The following is a 27,369-nucleotide window of genomic DNA, read 5'->3' as shown; positions in this document are numbered from 1 at the left end:
CCCGGCAGTTACACCATCCAAAGGCCCAGGACCCCTGGCACCTAACCATGTCCAGAGACCCAGGCCCCCGGCACCTACCCCCATTTAGAGACCAAGGCCCTCCGGCACCTGTCCCTTCCAGAGACCCAGGCCCCCGGCACCTGCCCCTGTCCAGAGACCCCGGCGCCCCGGCACCTGCCCCTGTCCATACGCCCTGGACCATGGCACCTACCCAGGCCCCCCAGCACCTACCTCTGTCTGGAGACCAAGGCCCCCTGGCACCTAACCCTGTCCAGACACCCAGGCCCCCTGCCACCTGACCCTGTCCAGAGGCCCTGGATCCTGGCACCTACCTAGGCCCAGGCCCTCTGGCACCTACCCCTGTCCAGAGACCCAGGCCCCCGCGGCACCTACCCCTGTCCAGAGACCCAGGACCCTGGCACCTACCCCTGTCCAGAGACTCAGGACCCCTGGCTCCTACCCCTGTCCAGGACCCTGCAACTACCCCTGTCCAGAGACCCAGGCACCCTGACACCTACCCCCTTCCAGAGACCCAGGACCCCTGGCACCTACCCCTGTCCAGACACCCAGGCCCCCGGCACCTACCCCTATCCAGAGGCCCTGGAACCCGGCACCTATCCCTATCCAGAGACCCAGGCCCCTCCGGCACCTACCCCTGTCCAGAGACCCAGACACCCGGCACCTACCCCTGTCCAGAGACCCAGGCCCCTGGCAGTTACCCCATCCAAAGGCCCAGGACCCCTGGCACCTAACCATGTCCAGAGACCCAGGCCCCCGGCACCTACCCCCGTTTAGAGACCAAGGCCCCCCGGCACATGTCCCTTCCAGAGACCCAGGCCCCCGGCACCTGCCCCTGTCCAGAGACCCCGGCGCCCCGGCACCTGCCCCTGTCCATACGCCCTGGACCCTGGCAGCTACCCCCATCCAGAGACCCAGGACCCCTGGCACCTACTACTCTCCGGAGACTGAGGCCTCGGCACCTACCCTGTCCAGAGGCCCTGGACCCCGGTACCTACCCCCGTCCAGAGACCCAGGCCCCCAAGCACCTACCCCCGTTCAGAGGCCCAGGTCCCCCAACACCTGCCCCTGTCCAGAGGCCCTGGACCCTGGCATCTACCCAGGCCCCCCAGCACCTACCTACCTCTGGAGACCAAGGCCCCCTGGCACCTAACCCTGTCCAGACACCCAGGCCCCCTGGCACCTGACCCTGTCCAGAGGCCCTGGATCCTGGCACCTACCTAGGCCCAGGCCCTCTGGCACCTACCCCTGTCCAGAGACCCAGGCCCCCCCGGCACCTACCCCTGTCCAGAGACTCAAGACCCTGGCACCTACCCCTGTCCAGAGACTCAGGACCCCTGGCTCCTACCCCTGTCCAGGACCCCGCAACTACCCCTGTCCAGAGACCCAGGCACCCTGACACCTACCCCCGTCCAGAGACACAGGACCCCTGGCACCTACCCCTGTCCAGACACCCAGGCCCCCGGCACCTACCCCTGTCCAGAGGCCCTGGACCCCGGCACCTATCCCTATCCAGAGACCCAGGCCCCTCCGGCACCTACCCCTGTCCAGAGACCCAGACACCCGGCACCTACCCCTGTGCAGAGACCCAGGCCCCCGGCAGTTACCCCATCCAAAGGCCCAGGACCCTTGGCACCTAACCATGTCCAGAGACCCAGGCCCCCGGCACCTACCCCCGTTTAGAGACCAAGGCCCCCCGGCACCTTTCCCTCCCAGAGACCCAGGCCCCCGGCACCTGCCCCTGTCCAGAGACCCCGGCGCCCCGGCACCTGCCCCTGTCCATACGCCCTGGACCCTGGCACCTACCCCCGTCCAGGGACCCAGGACCTCTGGCACCTACGACTCTCCAGAGACTGAGGCCTTGGCACCTACCCTGTCCAGAGGCCCTGGACCCCGGTACCTACCCCTGTCCAGAGACCCAGGCCCCCCAGCACCTACCCCCGTTCAGAGGCCCAGGTCCCCCAACACCTGCCACTGTCCAGAGGTCCTGGACCCTGGAACCTACCCAGGCCCCCCAGCACCTACCTCTGTCTGGAGACCAAGGCCCCCTGGCACCTAACCCTGTCCAGACACCCAGGCCCCCTGCCACCTGACCCTGTCCAGAGGCCCTGGATCCTGGCACCTACCTAGGCCCAGACCCTCTGGCACCTACCCCTCTCCAGAGAACCAGGCCCCCCCGGCACCTACCCCTGTCCAGAGACCCAGGCCCCCCCGGCACCTACCCCTGTCCAGAGACCCAGGACCCTGGCACCTACCCCTGTCCAGAGACTCAGGACCCCTGGCTCCTACCCCTGTCCAGGACCCCGCAACTACCCCTGTCCCGAGACCCAGGCACCCTGACACCTACCCCCGTCCAGAGACCCAGGACCCCTGGCACCTAGCCCTGTCCAGACACCCAGGCCCCCGGCACCTACCCCTGTCCAGAGGCCCTGCACCCCGGCACCTATCCCTATCCAGAGACCCAGGCCCCTCCGGCACCTACCCCTGTCCAGAGACCCAGACACCCGGCACCTACCCCTGTGCAGAGACCCAGGCCCCCGGCAGTTACCCCATCCAAAGGCCCAGGACCCCTGGCACCTAACCATGTCCAGAGACCCAGGCCCCCGGCACCTACCCCCGTTTAGAGACCAAGGCCCCCCGGCACCTGTCCCTTCCAGAGACCCAGGCCCCCGGCACCTGCCCCTGTCCAGAGACCCCGGCGCCCCGGCACCTGCCCCTGTCCATACGCCCTGGACCATGGCACCTACCCAGGCCCCCCAGCACCTACCTCTGTCTGGAGACCAAGGCCCCCTGGCACCTAACCCTGTCCAGACACCCAGGCCCCCTGGCACCTGACCTTGTCCAGAGGCCCTGGATCCTGGCACCTACCTAGGCCGAGGCCCTCTGGCACCTACCCCTGTCCAGAGACCCAGGCCCCCGCGGCACCTACACCTGTCCAGAGACCCAGGACCCTGGCACCTACCCCCGTCCAGAGACCCAGGACCCCTGGCACCTACTACTCTCCAGAGACTGACTGAAGCCCTGGCACCTACCCTGTCCAGAGGCCCTGGACCCCGGTACCTACCCCCATTCAGAGACCCAGGACCCCTGGCACCTACGACTCTCCAGAGACTGAGGCCTTGGCACCTACCCTGTCCAGAGGCCCTGGACCCCGGTACCTACCCCCGTCCAGAGACCCAGGCCCCCCAGCACCTACCCCCGTTCAGAGGCCCCGGTCCCCCAACACCTGCCCCTGTCCAGAGGTCCTGGACCCTGGCATCTACCCAGGCCCCCCAGCACCTACCTCTGTCTAGAGACCAAGGCCCCCTGGCACCTAACCCTGTCCAGACACCCAGGTCCCCTGGCACCTGACCCTGTCCAGAGGCCCTGGATGCTGGCACCTACCTAGGCCGAGGCCCTCTGGCACCTACCCCTCTCCAGAGACCCAGGCCCCCCCGGCACCTACCCCTGTCCAGAGACCCAGGACCCTGGCACCTACCCCTGTCCAGAGACTCAGGACCCCTGGCTCCTACCCCTGTCCAGGACCCCGCAACTACCCCTGTCCAGAGACCCAGGCACCCTGAAACCTGCCCCCTTCCAGAGACCCAGGACCCCTGGCACCTACCCCTGTCCAGACACCGAGGCCCCCGGCACCTACCCCTGTCCAGAGGCCCTGAACCCCGGCACCTATCCCTATCCAGAGACCCAGGCCCCTCCGGCACCTACCCCTGTCCAGAGACCCAGACACCCGGCACCTACCCCTGTCCAGAGACCCAGGCTCCCCGGTACCTACCCCTGTCCAGAGACCCAGGCCCCCCGGCACCTAGCCCTATCCATGGGCCCTGGACCCCGGCACCGGCCCCTGTCCAGAGACCCAGGCCCCCCGGCACCTACCCCTGTGCAGAGACCCAGGCCCCCAGCTCCTGCCCCTTCCAAAGGCCCTGGAAACCGGCACCTAACCCTGTCCAGAGACCCAGGCCCCCCGTCACCTACCCCATTTCAGAGTCCCAGGCCTCCGGCAACTGCCTCTTGAAGAGACCCAGGCCCCCCCGGCACCTACCCCTGTCCCGAGACCCATGCCCCCTGGCACTAGGCCCTGTCCAGAGGCCCTGGACCCCGGCACCTACCGAGGCCCGAGCCCGGCAGCACCTATAGATAGACATATCTACTGACCAGAGACCCAGGCCCCCTGGCACCTACCCCTGTCCGGAGACCCAGGACCCCGAGACATACCCCTGTCCAGAGACCCAGGACCCTGGCACCTACCCCTGTCCGGAGACCCAGGACCCTGGCACATACCCCTGTCCGGAGACCCAGGACCCTGACACCTATCCCGGTCTGGAGGCCCTGGACCCCGGCACCTACCCCTGTCCAGAGACCCAGGACCCCTGGCACCTACCCCTGTCCAGGACCCCGCAACTACCCCTGTCCAGAGGCCCAGGTCCCCCAACACCTACCCCTGTCCAGTGGTCTAGGACCCCGCACTTACCCCTGTCCAGAGACCCAGGCACCCTGACACCTACACCCGTCCAGAGACCCAGGACCGCTGGCACCTACCCCTGTCCAGACACCCAGGCCCCCGGCACCTAACCCTGTCCAGAGACCCAGGCCCCCGGCACTTACCCCATCCAAAGGCCCCACATAATCATGTCCAGAGACCCAGGCCCCTGGCACCTACCCCCGTCCAGAGACCAAGGCCCCACGGCACCCCCCCGTTCAGAGACCCAGGCCCCCAGCACCTGCCCCTGTCCAGAGACCCCGGTCCCCTGGAACCTGCCCCTGTCCACACGCCCTGGACCCCGGCACCTACCCCCGTCCAGAGATCCGGGACTCCTAGCACCTACTACTCTCCAGAGACTGAGACCCCGGAACCTACCCTGTCCAGAGGCCCTGGACCCCGGTACCTACCCCTGTCCAGAGACCCAGGCCCCCGGCAGTTACCCCATCCAAAGGCCCAGGACCCCTGACACCTAAACATGTCCAGAGACCCAGGCCCCCGGCACCTACCCCCGTTGAGAGACCAAGGCCCCCCGGCACCTGTCGCTCCCAGAGACCCAGGACCCTGGCACCTGCCCCTGTCCAGAGACCCCGGCCCCCCGGCACCTGCCCCTGTCCATACGCCCTGGACCCTGGCACCTACCCCCGTCCAGAGACCCAGGATCCCTGGCACCTACGACTCTCCAGAGACTGAGGCCTCGGCACCTACCCTGTCCAGAGGCCGTGGACCCCGGTGCCTACCCCTGTCCAGAGACCCAGGCCCCCCAGCACCTACCCCCATTCAGAGGCCCAGGTCCCCCAACACCTGACCCTGTCCAGAGGTCCTGGACCCTGGCACCTACCCAGGCCCCCCAGCACCTACCTCTGTCTGGAGACCAAGGCCCCCTGGCACCTAACCCTGTCCAGTCACCCAGGCCCCCTGGCACCTGACCCTATCCAGAGGCCCTGGATCCTGGCACCTACCTAGGCCCAGGCCCTCTGGCACCTACCCCTGTCCAGAGACCCAGGCCCCCCCGGCACCTACCCCTGTCCAGAGACCCAGGACCCTTGCACCTACCCCTGTCCAGAGACTCAGGACCCCTGGCTCCTACCCCTGTCCAGGACCCCGCAACTACCCCTGTCCAGAGACACAAGCACCCTGACACCTACCCCCGTCCAGAGACCCAGGACCCCTGGCACCTACCCCTGTCCAGACACCCAGGCCCCCGGCACTTACCCCTGTCCAGAGGCCCTGGACCCCGGCACCTATCCCTATCCAGAGACCCAGGCCCCTCCGGCACCTTCCCCTGTCCAGAGACCCAGACACCTGGCACCTACCCCTGTCCAGAGACCCAGGCCCCCGGCAGTTACCCCATCCAAAGGCCCAGGACCCCTGGCACCTAACCATGTCCAGAGACCCAGGCCCCCGGCACCTACCCCCGTTTAGAGACCAAGGCCCCCCGGCACCTGTCCCTCCCAGAGACCCAGGCCCCCGGCAACTGCCCCTGTCCAGAGACCCCGGCCCCCTAGCACCTGCCCCTGTCCATACGCCCTGGACCCTGGCAGCTACCCCCATCCAGAGACCCAGGACCCCTGGCACCTACTACTCTCCAGAGACTGAGGTCCTGGCACCTACCCTGTCCAGAGGCCCTGGACCCCGGTACCTACCCCCGTCCAGAGACCCAGGACCCCTGGCACCTACGACTCTCCAGAGACTGAGGCCTCGGCACCTACCCTGTCCAGAGGCCCTGGACCCCGGTACCTACCCCCGTCCAGAGACCCAGGCCCCCCAGCACCTACCCCTGTTCAGAGGCCCAGGTCCCCCAACACCTGCCCCTGTCCAGAGGCCCTGGACCCTGGCATCTACCCAGGCCCCCCAGCACCTATCTCTTTCTGGAGACCAAGGCCCCCTGGCACCTAAACCTGTCCAGACACCCAGACCCCTGGCACCTGACCCTGTCCAGAGGCCCTGGATCCTGGCACCTACCTAGGCCCAGGCCCTCTGGCACCTACCCCTGTCCAGAGACCCAGGCCCCCCCGGCACCTACCCCTGTCCAGAGACTCAGGACCCTTGGCTCCTACCCCTGTCCAGGACCCCGCAACTACCTCTGTCCAGAGACCCAGGCACCCTGACACCTACCCCCGTCCAGAGACCCAGGACCCCTGGCACCTAACACTGTCCAGACACCCAGGCCCCCGGCACCAACCCCTGTCCAGAGGCCCTGGAGCCCGGCACCTATCCCTATCCAGAGACCCAGGCCCCTCCGGCACCTACCCCTGTCCGGAGACCCAGACACCCGGCACCTACCCCTGTCCAGAGACCCAGGCCCCCGGCAGTTACCCCATCCAAAGGCCCAAGTCCCCTGACACCTAACCATGTCCAGAGACCCAGGCCCCCGGCACCTACCCCCGTTTAGAGACCAAGGCCCCCCGGCACCTGCCCCTGTCCAGAGACCCCGGACCCCCGGCACCTGCCCCTGTCCATATGCCCTGGACCCCGGTACCTACCCCTGTCCATTGACCCAGGCCCCCGAGCACCTACCCCTGTCCAGAGACCCAGGACCCCCTGGCACCTACCCCTGTCCAGGACCCCGCAACTACCCCTGTCCAGAGACCCAGGCCCCCGGCAGTTACCCCATCCAAAGGCCCAGGACCCCTGGCACCTAACCATGTCCAGAGACCCAGGACCCCGGCGCCTACCCCTGTTTAGAGACCAAGGCCCCCCGGCACATGTCCCTTCCAGAGACCCAGGCCCCCGGCACCTGCCCCTGTCCAGAGACCCGGCCCCCCGGCACCTGCCCCTGTCCATACGCCCTGGACCCTGGCACCTACCCCCATCCAGAGACCCAGGACCCCTGGCACCTACGACTCTCCAGAGACTGAGGCCTCGGCACCTACCCTGTCCAGAGGCCCTGGACCCCGGTACCTACCCCTGTCCAGAGACCCAGGCCCCCCAGCACCTACCCCCGTTCAGAGGCCCAGGTCCCCGAACACCTGCCCCTGTCCAGAGGTCCTGGACCCTGGCACCTACCCAGGCCCCCCAGCACCTACCTCTGTCTGGAGACCAAGGCCCCCTGGCACCTAACCCTGTCCAGACACCCAGGCCCCCTGGCACCTGACCCTGTCCAGAGGCCCTGGATGCTGGCACCTACCTAGGCCCAGGCCCTCTGGCACCTACCCCTGTCCAGAGACCCAGGCCCCCCCGGCACCTACCCCTGTCCAGAGACCCAGGACCCTGGCACCTACCCCTGTCCAGAGACTCAGGACCCCTGGCTCCTACCCCTGTCCAGGACCCCGCAACTACCCCTGTCCAGAGACCCAGGCACCCTGACACCTACCCCCGTCCGGAGACCCAGGACCCCTGGCACCTACCCCTGTCCAGACACCCAGGCCCCCGGCACCTACCCCTGTCCAGAGGCCCTGGACCCCGGCACCTATCCCTATCCAGAGACCCAGGCCCCTCCGGCACCTTCCCCTGTCCAGAGACCCAGACACCCGGCACCTACCCCTGTGCAGAGACCCAGGCCCCCGGCAGTTACCCCATCCAAAGGCCCAGGACCCCTGGCACCTAACCATGTCCAGAGACCCAGGCCCCCGGCACCTACCCCCGTTTAGAGACCAAGGCCCCCCGGCACCTGTCCCTTCCAGAGACCCAGTCCCCCGGCACCTGCCCCTGTCCAGAGACCCTGGCCCCCTGGCACTTGCCCCTGTCCATACGCCCTGGACCCTGGCAGCCACCCCCATCCAGAGACCCAGGACCCCTGGCACCTACTACTCTCCAGAGACTGAGTCCCTGGCACCTACCCTGTCCAGAGGCCCTGGACCCCGGTACCTACCCCCGTCCAGAGACCCAGGACCCCTGGCACCTACGACTCTCCAGAGACTGAGGCCTCGGCACCTACCCTGTCCAGAGGCCCTGGACCCCGGTACCTACCCTTGTCCAGAGACCCAGGCCCCCCAGCATCTTCCCCTGTCCAGAGACCCAGGACCCTGGCACCTACCCCTGTCCAGAAACTCAGGACCCCTGGCACCTACCCCTGTCCAGGACCCCGCAACTACCCCTGTCCAGAGACCCAGGCACCCTGACACCTACCCCCGTCCAGAGACCCAGGACCCCTGGCACCTACCCCTGTCCAGACACCCAGGCCCCCGGCACCTACCCCTGTCCAGAGGCCCTGGACCCCGGCACCTATCCCTATCCAGAGACCCAGGCCCCTCCGGCACCTACCCCTGTCCAGAGACCCAGACACCCGGCACCTACCCCTGTGCAGAGACCCAGGCCCCCGGCAGTTACCCCATCCAAAGGCCCAGGACCCCTGGCACCTTACCATGTCCAGAGACCCAGGCCCCCGGCACCTACCCCCGTTTAGAGACCAAGGCCCCCCGGCACCTGTCCCTAAGAGACCCAGGCCCCCGGCACCTGCCCCTGTCCCGAGACCCCGGCCCCCTGGCACCTGCCCCTGTCCATACGCCCTGGACCCTGGCAGCTACCCCCATCCAGAGACCCAGGACCCCTGGCACCTACTACTCTCCAGAGACTGAGGCCCTGGCACCTACCCTGTCCAGAGACCCAGGCCCCCCGGCACCTACCCCTGTCCAGAGACCCAGGCCCCCTGGCACCTGCCCCTGTCCACAGGCTCTGGACCCTAGCACCTACCCAGGTACAGGCCCCCCGGCACCTACCTTTATCCAGAGACCCAGGGTCCCCGACACCTAGCCCTATCCAGAGGCCCTGTACCCCGGCATCTACCCCTGTCCACAAACCCTGCCCCCCCCGCACCTACCCCTGTCCAGAGACCCAGGCACCTGTCACCTACCCCTGTCCAGAGACCCTGGCCCCCCGACACCTGCCCCTGTCCAGAGACCCAGGCCCCCGGCACCTGCCCCTGTCCTGACACCCTGGACCCCGGCACATACCCAGGCCAGGGCACCCCTTCTTTGCCCCTTCTTTGACCAGTCTCACCCAGACACACCAAAAGGCACAGACATGTACGTGAGAGACAAGCATTTTAGCACCTCAGAGAAGTGTAGTTTCTTTTTTTTTTTTGAGACGGAGTTTTGCTCTTGTTACCCAGGCTGGAGTGCAATGGCGCGATCTCGGCTGAACACAACCTCCGCCTCCTGGGTTCAGGCAATTCTCCTGTCTCAGCCTCCTGAGTAGCTGGGATTACAGGCACGTGCCACCATGCCCAGCTAATTTTTTGTATTTTCAGTAGAGACGGGGTTTCACTATGTTCACCAGGACATTCTCGATCTCTTGACCTCGTGATCCACCCGCCTAAGCCTCCCAAAGTGCTGGGATTACAGGCATGAGCTATCGCGCCCGGCAAGTGTAGTTTCTTATTTGGAATACAAAGTATACAAGTTTTGCCAACCACCGTAAGAGGCATGTTTACAGGTAGTTTCTATAGGTAGACATGTCTACCTAGTTTCTACAGGTAGTTTCTTATTTGGAATACAAAGTATACAGGTTTTGCTAACCACCGAGGGAGGCATGCGGTAGTATTCACACAGGAATAGTCTAGGGAATTTGGTTAGTGTGAAAAGGCTTCTTGAAGAAGACACGTAGTGGGGCTTCCCTGAGTTGGTCTTGGCATGTGTACACTAACCTTCCAAAGACACTGTATACTCAACCTTTCTCTCCACCTTCTAGGTCTTGTTCAACGCTGTGTCATTATCCGAAAGGACCAGCATGGCTTTGGCTTTGCAGTCAGTGGGTATCGAAGTTTTCTGGTGCAATCTGTGCGGCCTGGTAAGTGCTGCATCCGTCCTGCCCGCAGTGGACAGTTCTTACAAAGCCACCATGTATGTGACAGTGCCACTGTACTTGGAGAACTTGTGCGTTCCTGTGGGGCAGGAATGAATTACTCTGGAACTGGCTCTCCATGGGTGCCTGGGGAAGCCTCTTCAATGCAAAGCCCCCGGCCAGAGTTCTAGAGATTGCACCTCAAGCTTGCTTCCCTGGTTGGGAAGGGAAAAACCAGCAAAGTAGCTGTCTGGTCATCATCAGGCAGATGTCTGATTGCCGTCAAAGGGGGATCCTCATACTAGGTCACAAGATTCTGTGGCAGAATCCAAGGTCCCCTTTCTTCATATTTACCTCCACACTACCTGGCTAAGTACACAGATGGTCATTTTCTACAGAGGTTTATAACCTGAGACAGGTGCAATAGTCCAAATGATTACAGAGCACATTTGCTGATACAATTAACATTAAATAATAAATTACCAGCAGATAAATGATATGTGCTGGACATGGTATCGGGGGAAACGGTGTTTGGAAGTTTGAGTAGTTTGCGATTTGAGGTGTAGTCATTTTCCTTGTGATCGTTGGGGAAGCCCTCTTTTAAAAAAAAGGATTTCAGAAGTAGTTTGAAAGACGGAAATGAAAAGCAAATCGGCAGAATAGGAATTTGGTGGGAAGGGAGTAAAGAGTGAGTGGGCATCATAGCCAAATCCATCAAGTTACCAATTGTGTATAGAAGGGGTGCGAACAGTCAAAACTCTAGCATGTGCCAGCTAGTGGAAACATTGTTAGTGGTCCAGGCTGAGGAGGATAGTCAGAAAGACGGTGGGTGCGGAAGATTCCCTAAAAGGTAGAGAAGTGTCCCTAAAAGGAGTGAACTTCAGTGCAGTAAGTAGCGTTGGGCTGGTGCCAGGGAGCATCCTAGGCTTTGCTTAGATGAGAGCACAGGGAAAGGATTGGGAGCAGGTTTCCCCTTAGAGATGTTGCAGAGGAGGAGGGAAAATGTACTTGCATTGATTCTGGAGGAAGATTTGGGCTATGTTCACAGGAAAGGTGAAAAAAGAATTCCAAATTTGTGACCAGAATGAGATCTGTGGATCATATAAGGATATAAATAAGCATGGCTTCTTATGTTTGGGAGATTTGTTTTGCGTATCCTGAGGTAAAGCTCTAAAAAGATAGTTTTATTCTTTGCTTTTCTCATTTCTCAGGGTTCCTGGACTGGGGTGAGACAGAGTTAGTAGAACTGCCGATACCTTGTACTTCTCCTCTGCAGCCTATCTGGTGCAGAAAATACGGGATCCCCTCCAGGGAAGTGTAGGTTCAGCTCTCCTTTACCTTCTTCCTTCTCTTAGGCTGAGCAGAGTCAGACCCAGAGAGGAAAGAAGGAAAAGATGGCTTACAAGGAGAATGTGAGTTTGAGAGACTGTGTGTGTGTGTGTGTGTGTGTGTGTGTGTGTGTGTGTGTGTGTGTGTACATGCGTGCATGTGTGCATGTGTGTGTTGGGGAGGAGAGTAGAAGAGACTTCATTCATTTGGATTGGCCTTGAAGTCACAAGAATAACAAAGCAGTAGTTATCTTTTCCAGATATATATTAGGTTTCTTTAATTCACTGTTTCTGAAAGTATAGTCTGCGTTCTGCCTGAATCAGAATCACCTACGCCCAAGATGATTGAAATCCTTTTTCTTGGGGCTGACCTTGGAAGCACTGAATTGCTTTCTGGCAAGAGGTCCATGAAACACACTTTTAAAAATTCCTGCAGTGATTCTCATGCTTGCTGAAGTCTGAGAACTTCTGCTCAAGTTCCTTTACTCTGAAGAGTTTAGTTGCTTTTTTTTAATCACTAAGTTATTAGAAGTCACCTCACATGTTTCATACATTCAGGCAAGACGGCTCTGTTTTCTTCAACATTAGTTTCTAAATGAATGTCTAAGCAGGAATTCCAAGCTATTTGCAAGTGTTCTTCCATAAATAGCACACTTTAGATGAGGATAGTCTTGAGTCCCAGTATTGAAAAGCCAAATTGGAATGCAGTCATCACTGTATTTTTCTTTTCAGAGTAGAAACATTTAGATGGGCTTTGTGGGAGTTTTATTTTGATCAGAGGAATGCAACTTATAGACTTAATGATCACGCTGGGACAAATGTACAATATGTAGTTTTTATGCTTCTCATTAACTTGTTTTGGCTTTAATGCTTTTTGCGCTTCCTGGATGTAAATTAAATTAGGACTGTAAGTCATTTAAAACTATCTTGTGAGGCTGGGCATGGTGACACACGCCTGTAATCCCAGGTCTTTGGGAGGCCGAGACGGGATGATTGCTTGAGCTCAGAAATCCAAGACCAGCCTGGGCAATACGGTGAAAATATTTGTCTCTACAAAAAATACAAAAATTAGTCAGGTGGGGTGGCACATGCCTGTAGTCCCAGCTACTTCAGAGGCCAAGGTGGGAGGATCGCTTGAACCCAAGAGGTCAGGGGTGTGTGAGCCAAACTCACACCACTGCACTCCAGCCTTGGTAACAGAGTGAGGAGACAGTATCTCAAAAACAAACAAACAAACAAACCATATTGTGATCAAAACCACTGTAGCCTCCAGTCAGATGACAAGTTGAAAAGGTGAAGAGCATGAGCACCTCAGTCAGTCACCATCAGAAGCTCTTAATTTGGTTTATTTTAAAGAGAGAAACTGGGCTGAGTATGGAGGCTCACGCCTGCAATTCCAGCATTTTGGGAAGCCAAGGCAGGAGGATCACTTGAGCACAGGAGTTCAAGACCAGCGTGGGCAACATAGTGAGACCTCATCTCTACAAAAAAAAAATTTTTTTTTTAATTAACCAGGCATGGTGGCACACACTTGTAGTCCCATAGCTATTTGGGAGGTTGAGTTGGGAGGATCGCTTGAGAAGACTAAGTCTGCAGTGAGCTGAGATCATGCTTCCGCACTCCAGCTTGGGCTACGGGGCAAGACTCTGTCTGTTAAAAAAAAAAAAAAAAAAAAAAAAAAGGAAGGGAAAAACTGTAAACGGCTTTAGAAAGGTTTTTTTAAAAGAAAAGTTATTATCATTTTTGATGATGTGAACCCCCAGAATATTTTACAAAACCTCTCAGGACTTAGGAAACTCTTGTTTTAAGCCTTTTCTCCATATTTCCCTTATTAATTATTTTAACAATTCTGTTTCATACAGGAAACTCATTTTTCCCCCTGGATAATAAAAAATAACTCGATTTGACCTTAGAACATATCCAGATACATTAGAATGAAGCACACGTGCTCTTCCCAGAGCCTGGCCCTGCCTGCCTCCTGCCTTGGCCTGCTATCAGAAGTCTAGCACCTTATCTAGTTGGAAGGAAGAGCAGGAGATGGGACCTTACATAGTCCACTCTAGCTTAAAAGTAGTTGTGTCTCTAAAGTGGAATAGGAAGTGCACCCAGCATTGGAGGTACTTAACACAGAGAAATAGGAGGAAATTTCAGAGAAGAGGTGATCTGACAGGGACCTTGGTGTAGCTTCAGTGGCCTCTGGGAGAGGTTGTTGGGCTCTGCTGACCAGGCCTTCTCCTTACAGGAGGTGCAGCCATGAAGGCCGGTGTGAAAGAGGGCGACCGGATCATCAAAGTGAGTGACCCCAACATGCACTCCCACTCCCAGCTGTGGAGGCAGATGTGCAGGGCACCCCTGGCCTTGCCCCTCCTGCACACTTCCATCTTGATACCAACTGCCAGGCAGCCACTGAGTTAGGGGTGGTCCATGCGAGGGAGCACGGTGGTATAGTGTGAGAGAGAGAGCAAGGAGGAAGATAGCTGTGGCCCTTCTTGACTCTGAAGCAACCAAGCTTTGAGAACAAGTTTTATTATTCTCATTTCATAACTGACCAAAATAAGATCAACTTATTTTGGTAGTAACTCGTGGAAGGACCCAAGACTTTGATTGTCAGGTTGATATTCTTTCCTCCATATAATGCCAACCTGGGGTCCTTGCCCATGCTGAACTACTATAACCTGCCCTGGTTGTTCAGGCCTTTCTTCGACAGAATGGTGTTCAGAACCAGCCTGGGCAGCATAGTGGGGAAGCATTGAGGAAATCCAGATGCAGAGACTGCTTAGTCCTCTGTGAGGAGGAAGCACACTGGGGCAGTGGACATTCACATGTGTGTGAGACAAATGGTCGGAAAAGTGTATACCAAAACTAAGTGAATGAATGAACAAATTAAGGAATGAAGACGCAGGTCTTATCCCTGAAAACTTACAGGCTCGCTGGAGAGACAGAACAAATAGCAGATATGAACAGAACACATTCATAGTGTGACTTGAGTAAACAAGTGAGCAGAGGAGGCTAAAGAGCACTGGAAAATGGCTTCCTGAAGAAGTGGTGTTTTGAACTTACAGAAGGATGCCCTAGCTGTTCATCACCATTACTCAAAATTGTTTGTCCCTCCAACAGGTCAACGGCACCATGGTGACCAATAGCTCACACCTAGAAGTGGTAAAGCTGATCAAATGTGAGTTGGAGAGAGGTGACAGCTAACGTAGGGGAGCAGATGGGCTGGGAGGGAGGAAAGGGCAGGCCTGCCATCCCAGGAGGTTTCCTTTGTAGATGTGTGAGTCAGCTGAAGTCACGTCTTCAATCTTAACATTTAGCGATCCACTTAAATGGCCACAATTCCCTATTATTTCAAGTGGAGACACTACTAGGCTGTCATGAGACGTCTTATGTTTACCCACACCCGTCTTTGCCTCTCCTGTTTAGACCACATCCTACTGAGACCAGGTCTCCCTCAAATACCTTCCAATTCCCTCTCCCATTCATGGACATTCATACTCATTTGTTTTCTAGTTGTCAGGGAAAAGCAACTATAATCTGTTTGTAGCCAGGAAGGCTCAACCAGTTGAGTCTGTCCAAATATTCAAATAGAAGCAACAAATGTTGAAGAAAGAATTTAAGAATGTCGGAAGTTTGGGGAGGGCAGAGGGCTGGAATCTGAGTGCCTGGTCTGTGCCATGTGGGCAATATGCCCAGAGTGTGACACTGGCTACTCACTTTAGTGAGATAAAGGGGGAAACAAGGGGCTGCTGAGGCGGCCCGTGGGGTGTGTTCCCAGATATTTATGAGTGGAGTTCTAGTTAAGGTCTGTGCGTGAAGGAAGGGCAGGACGTGGTACTTGGGTCCATGCAGGGCATGAAGGCAGGGATTAAAGAACAGGTGGGGCATTAAAAGTGAGGAGAACTTAACCTACAGGATTATAAGCTTAATGACAGGACAAGGGAGAACAGTCCCCCTGACCCCCCCCCACCACCGTACGTGGACTGTGTGTCCAGAACAGCACTCCTGGAGCAAGTCTCTGTCTCCCTCTAGCTGGTGCCTCTGTCAAACTCACCCTCCTGGGCTCTTCACCTTCATCCGTGGGCATCCCTGGACTTCAGCAGAACCCATTCCCAGCAGGAGCTCCCCGAATCACCCCAGCGATCCCCCCACTGCCACCTCCTCCACCTCTACCACCTCCACAATGCATCACAGGACCCAGACCTCTGCAGGTAATGATCCTTCTGGTTCTCTTTCCTCACCCTAATGTCCTGTTGAAGAGCTCCGCATTGGGGAGGAAAGCAGGTTAAATCCATTGGGGCTGTGGTAAGCAGAGCAAGTCAAAAGGCATATGGAAGACGATTGAAAGAGTTCAACAAAAACCAGGGCTGCACAGTAACAGTTGTTCCCTGCCTCAGTGTCCTCCTTCCATGGAAATGCATATTGGTTTTATCACACAGCAACATTGGGTGTTTCCTAAATGTGTGGAAGACTCTAAGGGCACTCTCCAAAAGTACTCCTCATCGGAGAGAGAGTGCACACTTCTGGCAGGGACTGAATGTATCTGTTCAAGACCGTTGCCAGCCAGTGTTAAACAGGGTATGGTATAAAGTCAAGGTGTAGGGGAAAGGCTTCCTAGAGAAAAGCCTGCTTCAAGGTGCAAAATACAGAGCCCACTCAGTAGAGGGAGGGATCAGAAAAGGACAAAAACAAGTAGAGGCCAGTGCAGTGGCTCACGCCTGTAATCCCAGCACTTTGGGAGGCCGAGGTGGGAGGATCATTTGGGCTTAGGAGTTTGAGACCAGCCTGGGCAACATGGCAAAACCCTGTGTCTACCAAAAATACAAAAAATTAGCCAGGCATGATGGCATGCACCTGCGGTCCCAGGTACTCAGGAGGCTGAGGTAGGAGGGTTGTTTGAGCCAGAAGGCAGAGGTTGCAGTGAGCCATGATTGTGCCACTGCACTGTAGCCTGGGTGACAGAGGGAGACCCCATCTCAAAGAAACAGAACAAATAAGTAGAAAGGGAGCTCTAGAAGCAAGGAAGGAACGCCTATGTGAAGAGTTGAAAGAGGACAAGATGCAGACAGGTAGAGGGAACAGGATTTTTCAGTTGGAATGAAGACTAAACCCACAAGTCTTGGGAGACTTTAGGGAGCAACTTGATGCCAAAGGTGATTACAGCCAAGGTTTCTAGAAGTTCAGGAATAAACTCAAAATAAGATGTGTGTTTACTGCATTCCAGCAAGGTACTGAATAAAACATACTTATGATTCAGGCTCTACTCTCGTAGCTTTCCTTGCCCAAGAATCAGCAGATAGAAGAGAGGTAAGCTATTGAGTTCATCCCTAACTCTTATACTGCCATATTTTCCATCTCTAGGGTCCTGAAGATCAAAAACATGCCACCCAGATCCTCAGAAATATGCTGAGACAGGAAGAAAAAGAATTACAGGTAAGGCCACTGCCAACGGTAGACTGGCCATTGCCTGAGTGAAATAATACTTTCTCAGAGCAGCCTGCCAGCGTGCACAACTTCATTTACAGGCAATATCCCATCGCAGTAAAACCTCAAAAAATGAAACTTCCGGACCACTAAAGAGTGACCATTGGCCGGTAGAATTTATTAAAGCAGAACTTCACCAGTAGAATGAATAGGATTCTCCATGTGTAATAGGTTAGGATAGTGAATATGTAGACCAGAAAAAAAGGTCAATGGAGTTTATCTGGGACATTTCCAAGGAAAGGAAGGGAAAGAGAGAAGAAAAGAAGGGTCAGGTGAGTCCTGAGCCAGCCTGATAGAGGTGGGGAGCACTTGGATGAAGGATGAAGAGAGTTTTCAGGCCTAGAAGTGATGTGCACAGAGAACAGTAAGTAGATTAATTTGCTGGAGTAGAATAACCAGATTCCTATTACAGTCATACATGTAAGTGCCGCCATATACAGAACATGGTTGGCCAGGCGTGGTGGCTCACACCTGTAATCCAGCACTTTAGGAGGCTGAGGTGGGCGAATCGTGAGATCGTGAGATCAAGAGATCAAGACCATCCTGGCCAACATGGTGAAACCCCGCATCTACTAAAAATACAAAAATTAGCCGGTCGTGGTGGTGCGCGCCTGTAGGCCCAGCTACTTGGGAGGCTGAGGCAGGAGAATCATTTGAACCCAGGAGGTGGAGGTTTTAGGGAGCCAAGGTTGCACCACTGCACTCCACCCTGGCAACAGAGTGAGACTCCGTCTCAAAAAAAAAAAAAAAATTGTTTTATTTTCTAGGCTATATAGAAATGAAAAAGATTCTGGTTCTTCTCCTCAACATGTTTAAAATCTAATGGAGGTAATTTAAATTACAGCAGGAGGGAGAGTGGGAGGAACAAAGAGCTTACAATAAGAGAACAAAGGAGAGCACAATTAAGTAATAATGGGAAATATGGGGAAGGGCTTCGCAGAGTGGATAATATTTCAGCTGGGCCTTGAAGAGCAGTACTTGAGTAGGCAAAAGAGATGGGGGAGGGAATGCTAGTGAAAAGACAGCATAGGTCAAAGACACAAAGATATAAAAATACATGTATTTATTTCACAAGCACTGAGTTCTTGCTGTATGCTAGGTACTGAGTGCATGTTGGGGCAGTAGGTGGGAGTAATGTCAGGGGTGGGCGTTGGAATGGTTACAAAGATAAACAAGAAGTAAACCTCTCCTTTAATGAGTTAGTGATTCCATAGGATATGGATGAATGAATATATACTATATTATGATAAGTGCTGATATTTATATATTGGCAAATGTCAGGGTAATCAGGCCGGTATGGTACTGGTTCAAGGACAGACCTATAGATCAATGGAATAGAATTCAGATTCTGGAAATTAACCCATACATCTGTGGTCAACTGATTTTCAACACAGGTGCCAAGACAATTCAATGGAGAAAAAATAGTCTTGAACAAATGAGGCAGGGACAAATGGATATCCACATACAGTTAATGAACTTGGACCCTTACCTCACACGGTAAACAAAATTTAACTCAAAATGGACAAAGACTTAAATATAAAAGCCAAAAGTATTTTTAAAAACTATAAAACTCTTAGAAAAAATTTTCGATAGCAGTAAATCTTCATGACTTTGGATTGGGCAGTGGTTTCTTAGATAGACACCAAAAGCTAACCGAAAAAAAAAAAAAAAAAGATTAGTTGGATTTCATCAAAATGTAAAACTTTTGGGTGTCAAAGGATGCTGTTAAGAAAGTAAAGGTGGGCTGGGCGCAGTGGCTCAAGCCTGTAATCCCAGCACTTTGGGAGGCCGAGGCGGGTGGATCACGAGGTCAAGAGATCGAGACCGTCCTGATCAACATGGTGAAACCCTCGTCTCTAGTAATACAAAAAATTAGCTGGGCATGGTGGCGCATGCCTGTAATCCCAGCTACTCAGGAGGCTGAGGCAGGAGAATTGCCTGAACCCAGGAGGTGGAGGTTGCGGTGCGCCGAGATCACGCCATTGCACTCCAGCCTGGGTAACGAGCGAAACTCCGTCTAAAAAAAAAAAATAAAGAAAAGAAAAAAAAAAACTCAGCTTTCCTAGGACCTTTACTGATCAGCAACCCCCTGCCCTCAAGGGCACTTCCATGGAGCCCTAAGGTTCTGCAAAACCTGATTTGAAAGGCCCTACTCTCAGGGGCAGAGCTAGATCCAGGAGAGACTTCAGGAAGACGGGTTTTGACTCAATGCACACAGCTTGCAAAGAAGCTGGGCTGTGTGGCAATGGAGTGGACTGACTTGAGAGCCAGAGAATTGTCCTGTTGTTTTTCAGACACTGTCAACGGTGTCTAGTAACAGTAGCATCTAACAATGTTCAGATGTCGTTAGACATCTAAATATTCGACATTCTACCTATATACATTATATTATAATATTATTATATTATATATATATAGTATATATATATACACTATATATGTTATTTTCAACCTTATACCTAAGTATAAGGTTACTTAATATTTTTCTTTAAGCCAACTCAGTTCTTTAAACTTAAATTCATCTTAAGGAAATCTGTCATTACCTGAAATGAAAACCAACATCACACACTATAAATGCAGAGAAAATGTAACACTAAATATAAGTTTAGAACCAAGTTTGTTAAATTCTACCTAGAAATATATAGAGCAGTGTAGAAGAAAGCTGCCATTTATATTAAAAAGAGGAAAAGGAGCCTCTTTCTTTAGACCACTCTGAATGTTTAGAAACTGATGGTTATTGCCGCTGAGGAGGGGAATTAGCTGGCTTGAGGGTGAAGTGGATGGAAGACTTTTTATTTTATATTTACTCCTTTGTGTCCTTTCAATTTAAAACTACATGATGTAGAAAATTACTAAAAAAAAAAAATAGAGACAAAATTTAAAACAAGCTGAAAAATAAACTCTAGCTCAATTCTATTGCTTGTCAAAGGCTTTAATGAAGCTTGAGGCCAATTCTGCCTTGGTTAAGGTATTACTGCTATGCAGGCACCAGGCCGAATTTTTTTCTGGGTTAATCAAAAGGATGGAATGAGAACTGAAAAGAAACTAACTTTCTTACAATATGAGCCAATGTTATTTAATGCCTGTCCACCTCACCTAAGATCATTTTGACCCTCAACAAAAATCATCTCACTTAAAATCATCTTGAGTTCTACTTCACACACTGGAAAACATTGGTGTCAGGAGTTATATAGGTGGTATTTTCAAACTGTGGGTTGTCAACAACGAGGTAACGGTTTCCTAGTTTTCTCCTTTTATCATTTTTTGTGTATGTCATACAAGATGCTCTTGACTAGAAGCAGTTTGACTAGCACCAGCTGTGAAGGGAACTTGGGGCAGGGAGCCGTTCTCATGAACCCGGGAAGGGGGATCACATGGGAGCTAAGCTGGAACCAGCTGTGCTGCTGTGCCCTGCCTCCCATCACACTCATCCTTCTGCCTTTCAGAGTGACATCATATTCCAGGATCTGGAGAAACTGAAGTCTCGGCCAGCTCACCTGGGGGTTTTTCTACGTTACGTCTTCTCTGAGGCAGACCCCAGTCCACTGGTAAGTCAGAAGCATCCGTCTTGATTGAGTGCCTGCTGTGCTGAACAGAGAGAACCTCTAGCCTCTGTTTCTGCTCCCTAGCTGTTACAAGTCAGATCCATGGGCACAGCCGGGCTCTTCAAGGACAGAGACAAAATAGCCAAGAAGATGTAACCTATGCAGAAGGGACTTTTCACTGTATGACACAGCTAACTCACTACATCAGTTGCCTAGAGAGGAGTAAGAGGGCAAGGCCAGGAAAACTCATTCTTGATCAGTTCAGAACGTCTTCTTGGAGAAGTTGTTGTTCCTAGAGTTTTTTAAATGAAGGTAGCTAGAGACTGACTAGGGAGTTGAGACAGTAGCCCTGCGAGAAAACTTGCAGATGGCGAGGTTGAAAGGGTCTTCTGTGCTAAAATGATGACAAGAGGGAATGTGAGCGCATGGAGACCAAAGTGCCTGGGGACAGTGCTCAGAGCCAGCAGCCTTCCCAGTTTCCTCCTGCTCAGCTGCTTAGGAAAGGGAGATGGAGGAGAGGGGTTGGGGCTGTAGTCTTCAGAATAAACTTCTCACCTGGGGCATGGGCTGCTGTTTTGTCTTTCTGGGGATACCATCAGAAGCCAGAATGAACAGCCATCCACGGGTATTCACTGAACACCTGTGTGCAAGTCCAGGTGCTGGTGACTCAGAAGCATTCCTGAATAAGACAGGGCACACCACAGAGAGAATTAAAACATGACCCCTTAGGAAACAAGACGTAAACAAGCACAAGACGCAAGTGAAATACACGTGTGGAGAGGATGCGGAGTTGAGGCGTGATCAGTGTTGAAGATGTGCCCGTGGGAAGGGGGTGGGGATTATTTTACCACAGGTTTCGAAATGGTCTGACCCCAGCTTTCTCAACCTCGGCACTCTTTTGAGCTGGAGAATTCTTTGTTGTGGTAGACTGTCCTGTGGCTTTAAGGAAATAGAGCTGCGTCGCCGGGCTGTACCCACTAGATGCCGGTAGCACCGTACTCGCCCAGTAGTTGTGACAATTAAAAATGTCTCCAGAGGCGGCCAAATGTTCCCTAGAGGGCAAAATTCCTGCTGGGGGAAAACCACTGCTCTAACCCAGTTATCTCTCCTCCTAGCTTTTTTACCTGTGTGCAGAAGTTTATCAGCAGACAAACCCCAAGGAGTCCCGAAGCTTGGGGAAAGACATCTGGAGTATTTTCCTGGAGGAAAATGCGGTGAGGATTATAATTTTATTATATTCTTTGAACTACCCAGAGGCAGAGGAAAATTAAGCAAAACATTCAGACCAAATGGAGACATGTTCTTAAAGAGAAATCTAGGCTGAGAGATTAGTATCCCTGGATTCTGTTCCAGCGCCACTCTCAAAAAATCTCGCTGTACCTCGTTTTCCACATAGAATACACATTGTGTCTCTCTGGAATGTTTGGAGGAAGAGATTGTACCAGATTCTCTTTACCCTCCCCTGATTCAGCACCCTGGTTCCCCCCAGCCATCCCTGCCTTGCCCATCTCTGGGCTGAAGAAACAGAGGTCTAGAGACATCAGATGATCTAGATCAGTGAGGCAAGAGGAGAATCCTGGCTTCTGAAGCTCAGTCCGACTTGCTATTACTACCCGAAGGCAGGAGTCAGAGGTGGGAGGCCTCTGAGTATCTGGCATAGGCAGCACCCTGTGCACTGGTGCAGAGTTCCCAGGGGTGTGTCAGGGATCCCACGGGCAAGAGCACTTCTGCCTGCAGAGGGCAACTGCCATCCCAGGGTTTCTAACCTGATCAACTAAACTAATTCCAAGGTGACTTTATTCTTCTGGCAGTAAGCTAGTAGGGTTAATGAGGTTGGGGAAAATTGGTTTTTCTTAAGAGTTTTGGCCCAGCGCGGTGGCTCAGGCCTGTAATGCCAGCACTTTGGGAGGCCGAGGTGGGTGGATCACAAGATCAGAAGATCGAGACCATCCTGGCTAACATGGTAAAACCCCGTCTCTACTAAAAATACAAAAGAATTAGCTGGGCATGGTGGCAAGTGCCTGTAGTCCCAGCTACTCAGGAGAATCTCTTGAACCTGGGAAGTGGAGATTGCAGTGAGCTGAGATTGCACCACTATACTCCAGCCTGGGCAAAAGAGTGAGACTCTGTCTCAGAAAAAAAAAAAAAAAAAGAGTTTTATATTTGCCCCCTTAAATGGGTCTTGAGTAGGAAGGTTAGAGCTGCTGGTTGTTCTCTGTTGGCTGTTTGGAGCCGCTCCAGTACCCAGGTTTCAAGGACTTGTGTAGCAAAAGCCAGACACCATACTAACTGCAAGGCTGGGTGACACAAGGCTAGCTTTCCCTTGGTAGTTGGAGGGAGGAAAAGTTCACTACATAGCCTAATGAAGGCTTTTCCCTTGCTGCTAAGTCAGCACAGGTCCACTTTTTGGACAACATGCCATTCCATGTACTCTAATGGCCTGGAAATAAGAGTGGAAAAAACTGCGTGTGCCGCTCTCGGAATATAGTCCCAGCTCTGTAGCCTCAGACTCCGTTTCCCAAAAACCCTAGCCTAGAATTCAGGTGTGCGGTTGGAGAGTAATGAGAATGATGGTGGGCGGATGTAGGCAAAAAGGCATGTGGCCAAGCCCTTCTCACCCCACACACTGTTCATCTCTCGAGTGTGCAGACCTGACCATTCTGCTCCACGCTTCTGTTTTTTAGCCTCTGAGAGTGAAGATCCCTGAGACGTTACAGGCTTTAATTGGTAAGTTGGCTCATTGGTTGGTTAGTCTCTGCTTGGTGCCTTTCTTCTCCTGAGCTCTCAGGAGGCTCCAGTGGACAGAAGGGACATAGTCGCTATCCTTGGGCAACCGTCCTCTAATAGGGGAAAGGACCCATAGGACAGTTGCTCCAGAGCACTGCACTGTAGCTAACGGACAGGTGCAAATGGGACAGACCCTGCCTAGGTGCTCACTCTGCCGTGGGGAGCTTGTCATGGGAAGACAGTGGACTTGGAGTTAGGAGACCTAGGTTCATGTCTGCCATCCTTCCACATGACCTCTCTGGGCCTCCGCTGGCTTATCTGTACAAAGAGGAAATCAGACTTGATCAGGGATTCCTAAGCCAGGTTGATTATCAAGAATCCCTTGGGGAACAAAAAATAGAGAAACTAGGGCCTCACTCCATCCTCCTGCAGAGCTGGAATCTCTAGGGTGGTTTTTCTTGTTGGTTTTTTTTTGGGGGGTGGTTATTTTTGTTCCTTAACTTATGAAAGTTAAGGAACTGACAGCAGCTAGTCCAGAGTGAGGACCCAGCAGGCTAGATGGTGCTGGGCTCCCTTTTCCTTCTGATCATGAGAAGAAGAATTAAGCAGAGGCAGTCTAAGGTGATGTCAGCCTGAGAAGCTAATCACTAGCAGCTTTTTAGAGGACAGGAATTGGAAGCTGCATTTAGAAAGAGATGATTTGTGGGCACATGTGACAGGGAGGAGAGCTTATGGACCCAGGCAGAGGGTGAACAGAGCTTGCTCAAATGCAGAGTGAGAGTGAAGCGCAGCTCCCAGGAACTTAGCCTGGCCTGGGTGGGGATGGATGCAGGAACTACAGGAGAGACATCTTTCGGTTAATACTGGGGAGCTCAGGTTTCATGGGATGTGAAGTGCTTGCCTTTTTTAGCCTTGTGAGTTGCTTCTGGGGCAGTAGAGGGGAGCAAGCCTCTCAGAGGTCTGCACTTGGATGTCAGACTGGCACTTAGACACATCTGATGAGAGGGGCTTTAATACTTCTCTCAATGGAGCACAGAACATCCAGAAAATATTTTTGTCCTTGCCGTGGACTTTGTATATCAGGATTCCAGTCCTGAATTCAGGAATGATCTGAGAGGTCCAGGCCTCCTCTTCCTTTAGGCTAACAGGGCAGAAAGCCAGCCCTTCCTCCCAGTGTCACAGGGAGCTGAAATGCCTTGAGCTGCTCAGCAGAAGTGACCTTCCCCCACCCCTAGCACCCCAGCCACTGTGCCTTCTCTGGTCTCCCACTACAGACTTGCACCTGCAGAACAGCAAGGACGCCCGCGATGTTCTCTGTGAAGCTCAAGAGGCAGCCGTGCCTGAGATCCAGGAGCAGATCCATGACTACAGGTTGGCCCAGGAGCTGCCCTCCCACCACTCTCCTCTCACCTCCACCACTTGGCCCTTGCTCCTTCCCTCTGGGGCCTGCATGTGTCTCTTGTTATGTGTGTTTGCCTCACTCTTTCTGGGTGTCCATCTATTGAGCATTTGTGTATAGTTCTTTCTTTCCCTGTGTTTCTCTGGCTTAGAACGAAGCACACTCTGGGCCTGGGCAGCCTGTATGGTGAAAACGACCTGCTGGACCTGGATGGGGACCCTCTCCGAGAGCGCCAAGTGGCCGAGAAGCAGCTGGCTGCCCTTGGAGATATTTTGTGAGTCTTCAGCTTCCTCCCTCCCCACTGAACGTGCCAAGCAGGTTGACATATTTTGTGGATCTGTTCTTTTAGTCTCTCGCCTTCTTCCACTTCTTGCCTGATTCTCCTGCCCCTGGAAGACGGGGAGTCATGCCCTCCTGCTGCATTGGTCAGGCTGAGGGCTGCAGGTGTCAAGGGTGTGGCAGAGCCCAGAGCTCCTGATAGTCATTTGGTGGTTATGACAGACCACGGACCCCACGAATGTGATGAGCTTTCTGCTTCCCCTGCTGGCCCTCTTCCTGACCTCTCTCCCTTCCTGCCTCTAAGATCTTACCTGTCACAGTGAGTGAGGCCAGTGCTGTGTGTGCCCAGCGGATACAGTTCCTTCAGGAGGCAGCTAGAACTGGCTTAGGAGAAACTGAACCATCTTTTACTCATCCACGTCAGAAACCTGAACTAGGCGCTTCTGGCACAGCTGCTTTTGTTATGCATTCCTGGCCCCATTTTCTAAAGCATCATAGGCTCCTGTGATGCAAGCTCCAGTATCGCAGACTTTGTGGGGACACTTCAAGCTTAGAAGCAAGTTTTTGCCTAATACTGCTTCTCACTAAGTAGTTATGTGGCCTTGGTTAAGCCATTCCATACAAGTCAGATCCATGGGCACAGTCGGGCACTTCAAGGACAGAGTCAAAATAGCAAAGAGGATGAAATGTATGCTGTCTCTGCTAAGGCTGATATTTCAACTCGGCAAATATCATGGAGTTCCTCCTGTGTACCAAACACTTGCTCACTTTTCCCCTACTAACCCTCCTTTCATCTAGGAGCAATCTTACCCTCCTCCTAGTGTCTGACCAGGTGACCAGCCTGTGTCTTTGCAGCCTGAGTCATCTGTTCTTTCTTTCATTCCAGGTCCGAGTATGAGGAAGACAGGAGGTAAGCAAGTCTATGACACGCATCTGCAGCTTTCAAGGTGGAAGGAGTGGGATTGAGCTACTGTGCTTTCCATTTCTCCCAATCACAGGGCAGTCCCTAGTGTTACACAACCACGCGGGACCATGGTTCCTGCAAGTCTAGTGCTCAGGGGAGATGAGGCCCATGCCCCAGTGTTCAGGGATCGCTGCCTGGTCATGTGGGCCCACTCCTCATTGGGAAGACACCAAGCTGCCATCGCTCCTCACAGCCCCATACCTGGCTGCAGTTTCTCTACCCAGATGAGCCACTTTTTTCCCTTAAATCACCTAAAGTGGTAACGGTAATCTTGAAGTCAGCCTGTTAGTGGCATCTGCAGAGGGGAGCTGGGGTACAGCACAGTTCCTTTCTTGGCACATATTAGAATTTTGTTTTGCAAGCTATATATTCATCTCATTGTTTTTCATTAGCCAAGGTTAAAGTGAGTTTGCGCTCCCTGAGCAGACAAACTAATAGGGGAGAGAAAATGGGGTTAGGAGTCTGTTGAAGAGAGAAAAACAGCCAGAGCTGAAGCCTTGCTGCATTGAATGCACAGGGTGGATCATCATCCATCCAGGAAATTGTGGGTACAAATGCATTTTTTAACAGAGCTCTGGACATTTTCATCTGTGGCAATTGGAAGCCACTTGCCAGCTCCTTTTCTGTCTCTTTTTCTCTGTCCTGGGGATGGGAGGATGGTGATGGCAGTATACCTTGGCAGAGGCTGCTTGGCATTTCTCCTTTGCCCTGGCCTCCTCACCCCTGCACATATGCCTGAGAGTATCAGCTGCTGACCTCAGCCAGTCCTCCAGGTCTGCCTATGACTTGACCAGCCAGGAAATTATTTACTTACATTTTAGGGAATTGGCATGTTCTTCCACTGACCATCATCTGCTCATGGGGAACAGTTCTGCTTAGGGAAAGAATTAAGACTTCTCCTGGGAGTCTTGCCAGCCCAGACTTTGAGCCAGCTTCTGCCTGCTCTCCCATTTCATTATTCTAGACTTCCCTTTGAATACTTTGACCTATAACTACCCCTTCCCCACTCCACTGGGTGGTGGTGAAACACACAGGGAAGATAACTTGAGCTCTCTGATTTAAGACACTGTTCCTCTTTTACAGCGCCCCCATGGACTTCGCCCTCAATACCTACATGAGCCATGCTGGGATCCGTCTTCCAGAGGCACGACCTTCTAACACAGCTGAAAAGGCCCAGTCTGCTCCTGCCAAGGACAAGTGGCTACTCTGCTTCCCTAAGACCAAGAAGGTGAGGGCTGCGCGCAGTGGCTCATGCCTGTAATCCTAGCACTTTGGGAGGCCAAGGCTGGCGGATTGCCTGAGCTCAGGAGTTTGAGACCAGCCTGGGTGACATGGTGAAACCCTATCTCTACTAAAATATAAAAATTAGCCCGGCGTGGTGGTGCATGCCTGTAACCCCACCTACTCGAGAAGCTGAGGCACGAGTA

General features: G+C 53.8%; 1 protein-coding gene across 1 annotated transcript in view; it reads left to right on the top strand.

Annotated features, from left to right (window-relative positions):
- The window catches only part of LOC135272888 (rho guanine nucleotide exchange factor 11-like), a 57,761-nt gene that overhangs the window by 9,083 nt on the left and 21,309 nt on the right, over positions 1-27,369 (top strand). Inside the window, 12 exon segments of the mRNA XM_064371599.1 lie at positions 10,127-10,225; positions 13,790-13,839; positions 14,665-14,722; positions 15,577-15,755; positions 16,906-16,977; positions 20,475-20,576; positions 21,689-21,787; positions 23,258-23,300; positions 24,575-24,671; positions 24,851-24,973; positions 25,865-25,888; positions 27,026-27,170. Coding sequence (XP_064227669.1) covers positions 10,127-10,225; positions 13,790-13,839; positions 14,665-14,722; positions 15,577-15,755; positions 16,906-16,977; positions 20,475-20,576; positions 21,689-21,787; positions 23,258-23,300; positions 24,575-24,671; positions 24,851-24,973; positions 25,865-25,888; positions 27,026-27,170 — 1,091 coding nt within the window.

Source organism: Aotus nancymaae, unplaced genomic scaffold (assembly GCF_030222135.1).
Source record: "Aotus nancymaae isolate 86718 unplaced genomic scaffold, 86718_ANA_hifiasm-v0.15.2.pri h1tg000141l, whole genome shotgun sequence".
Classification (NCBI taxonomy): Eukaryota; Metazoa; Chordata; class Mammalia; order Primates; family Aotidae; genus Aotus; species Aotus nancymaae.
The sequence above is the reverse complement of the archived record's forward strand: the minus strand, read 5'-3'. Positions and strand labels throughout refer to the sequence as shown.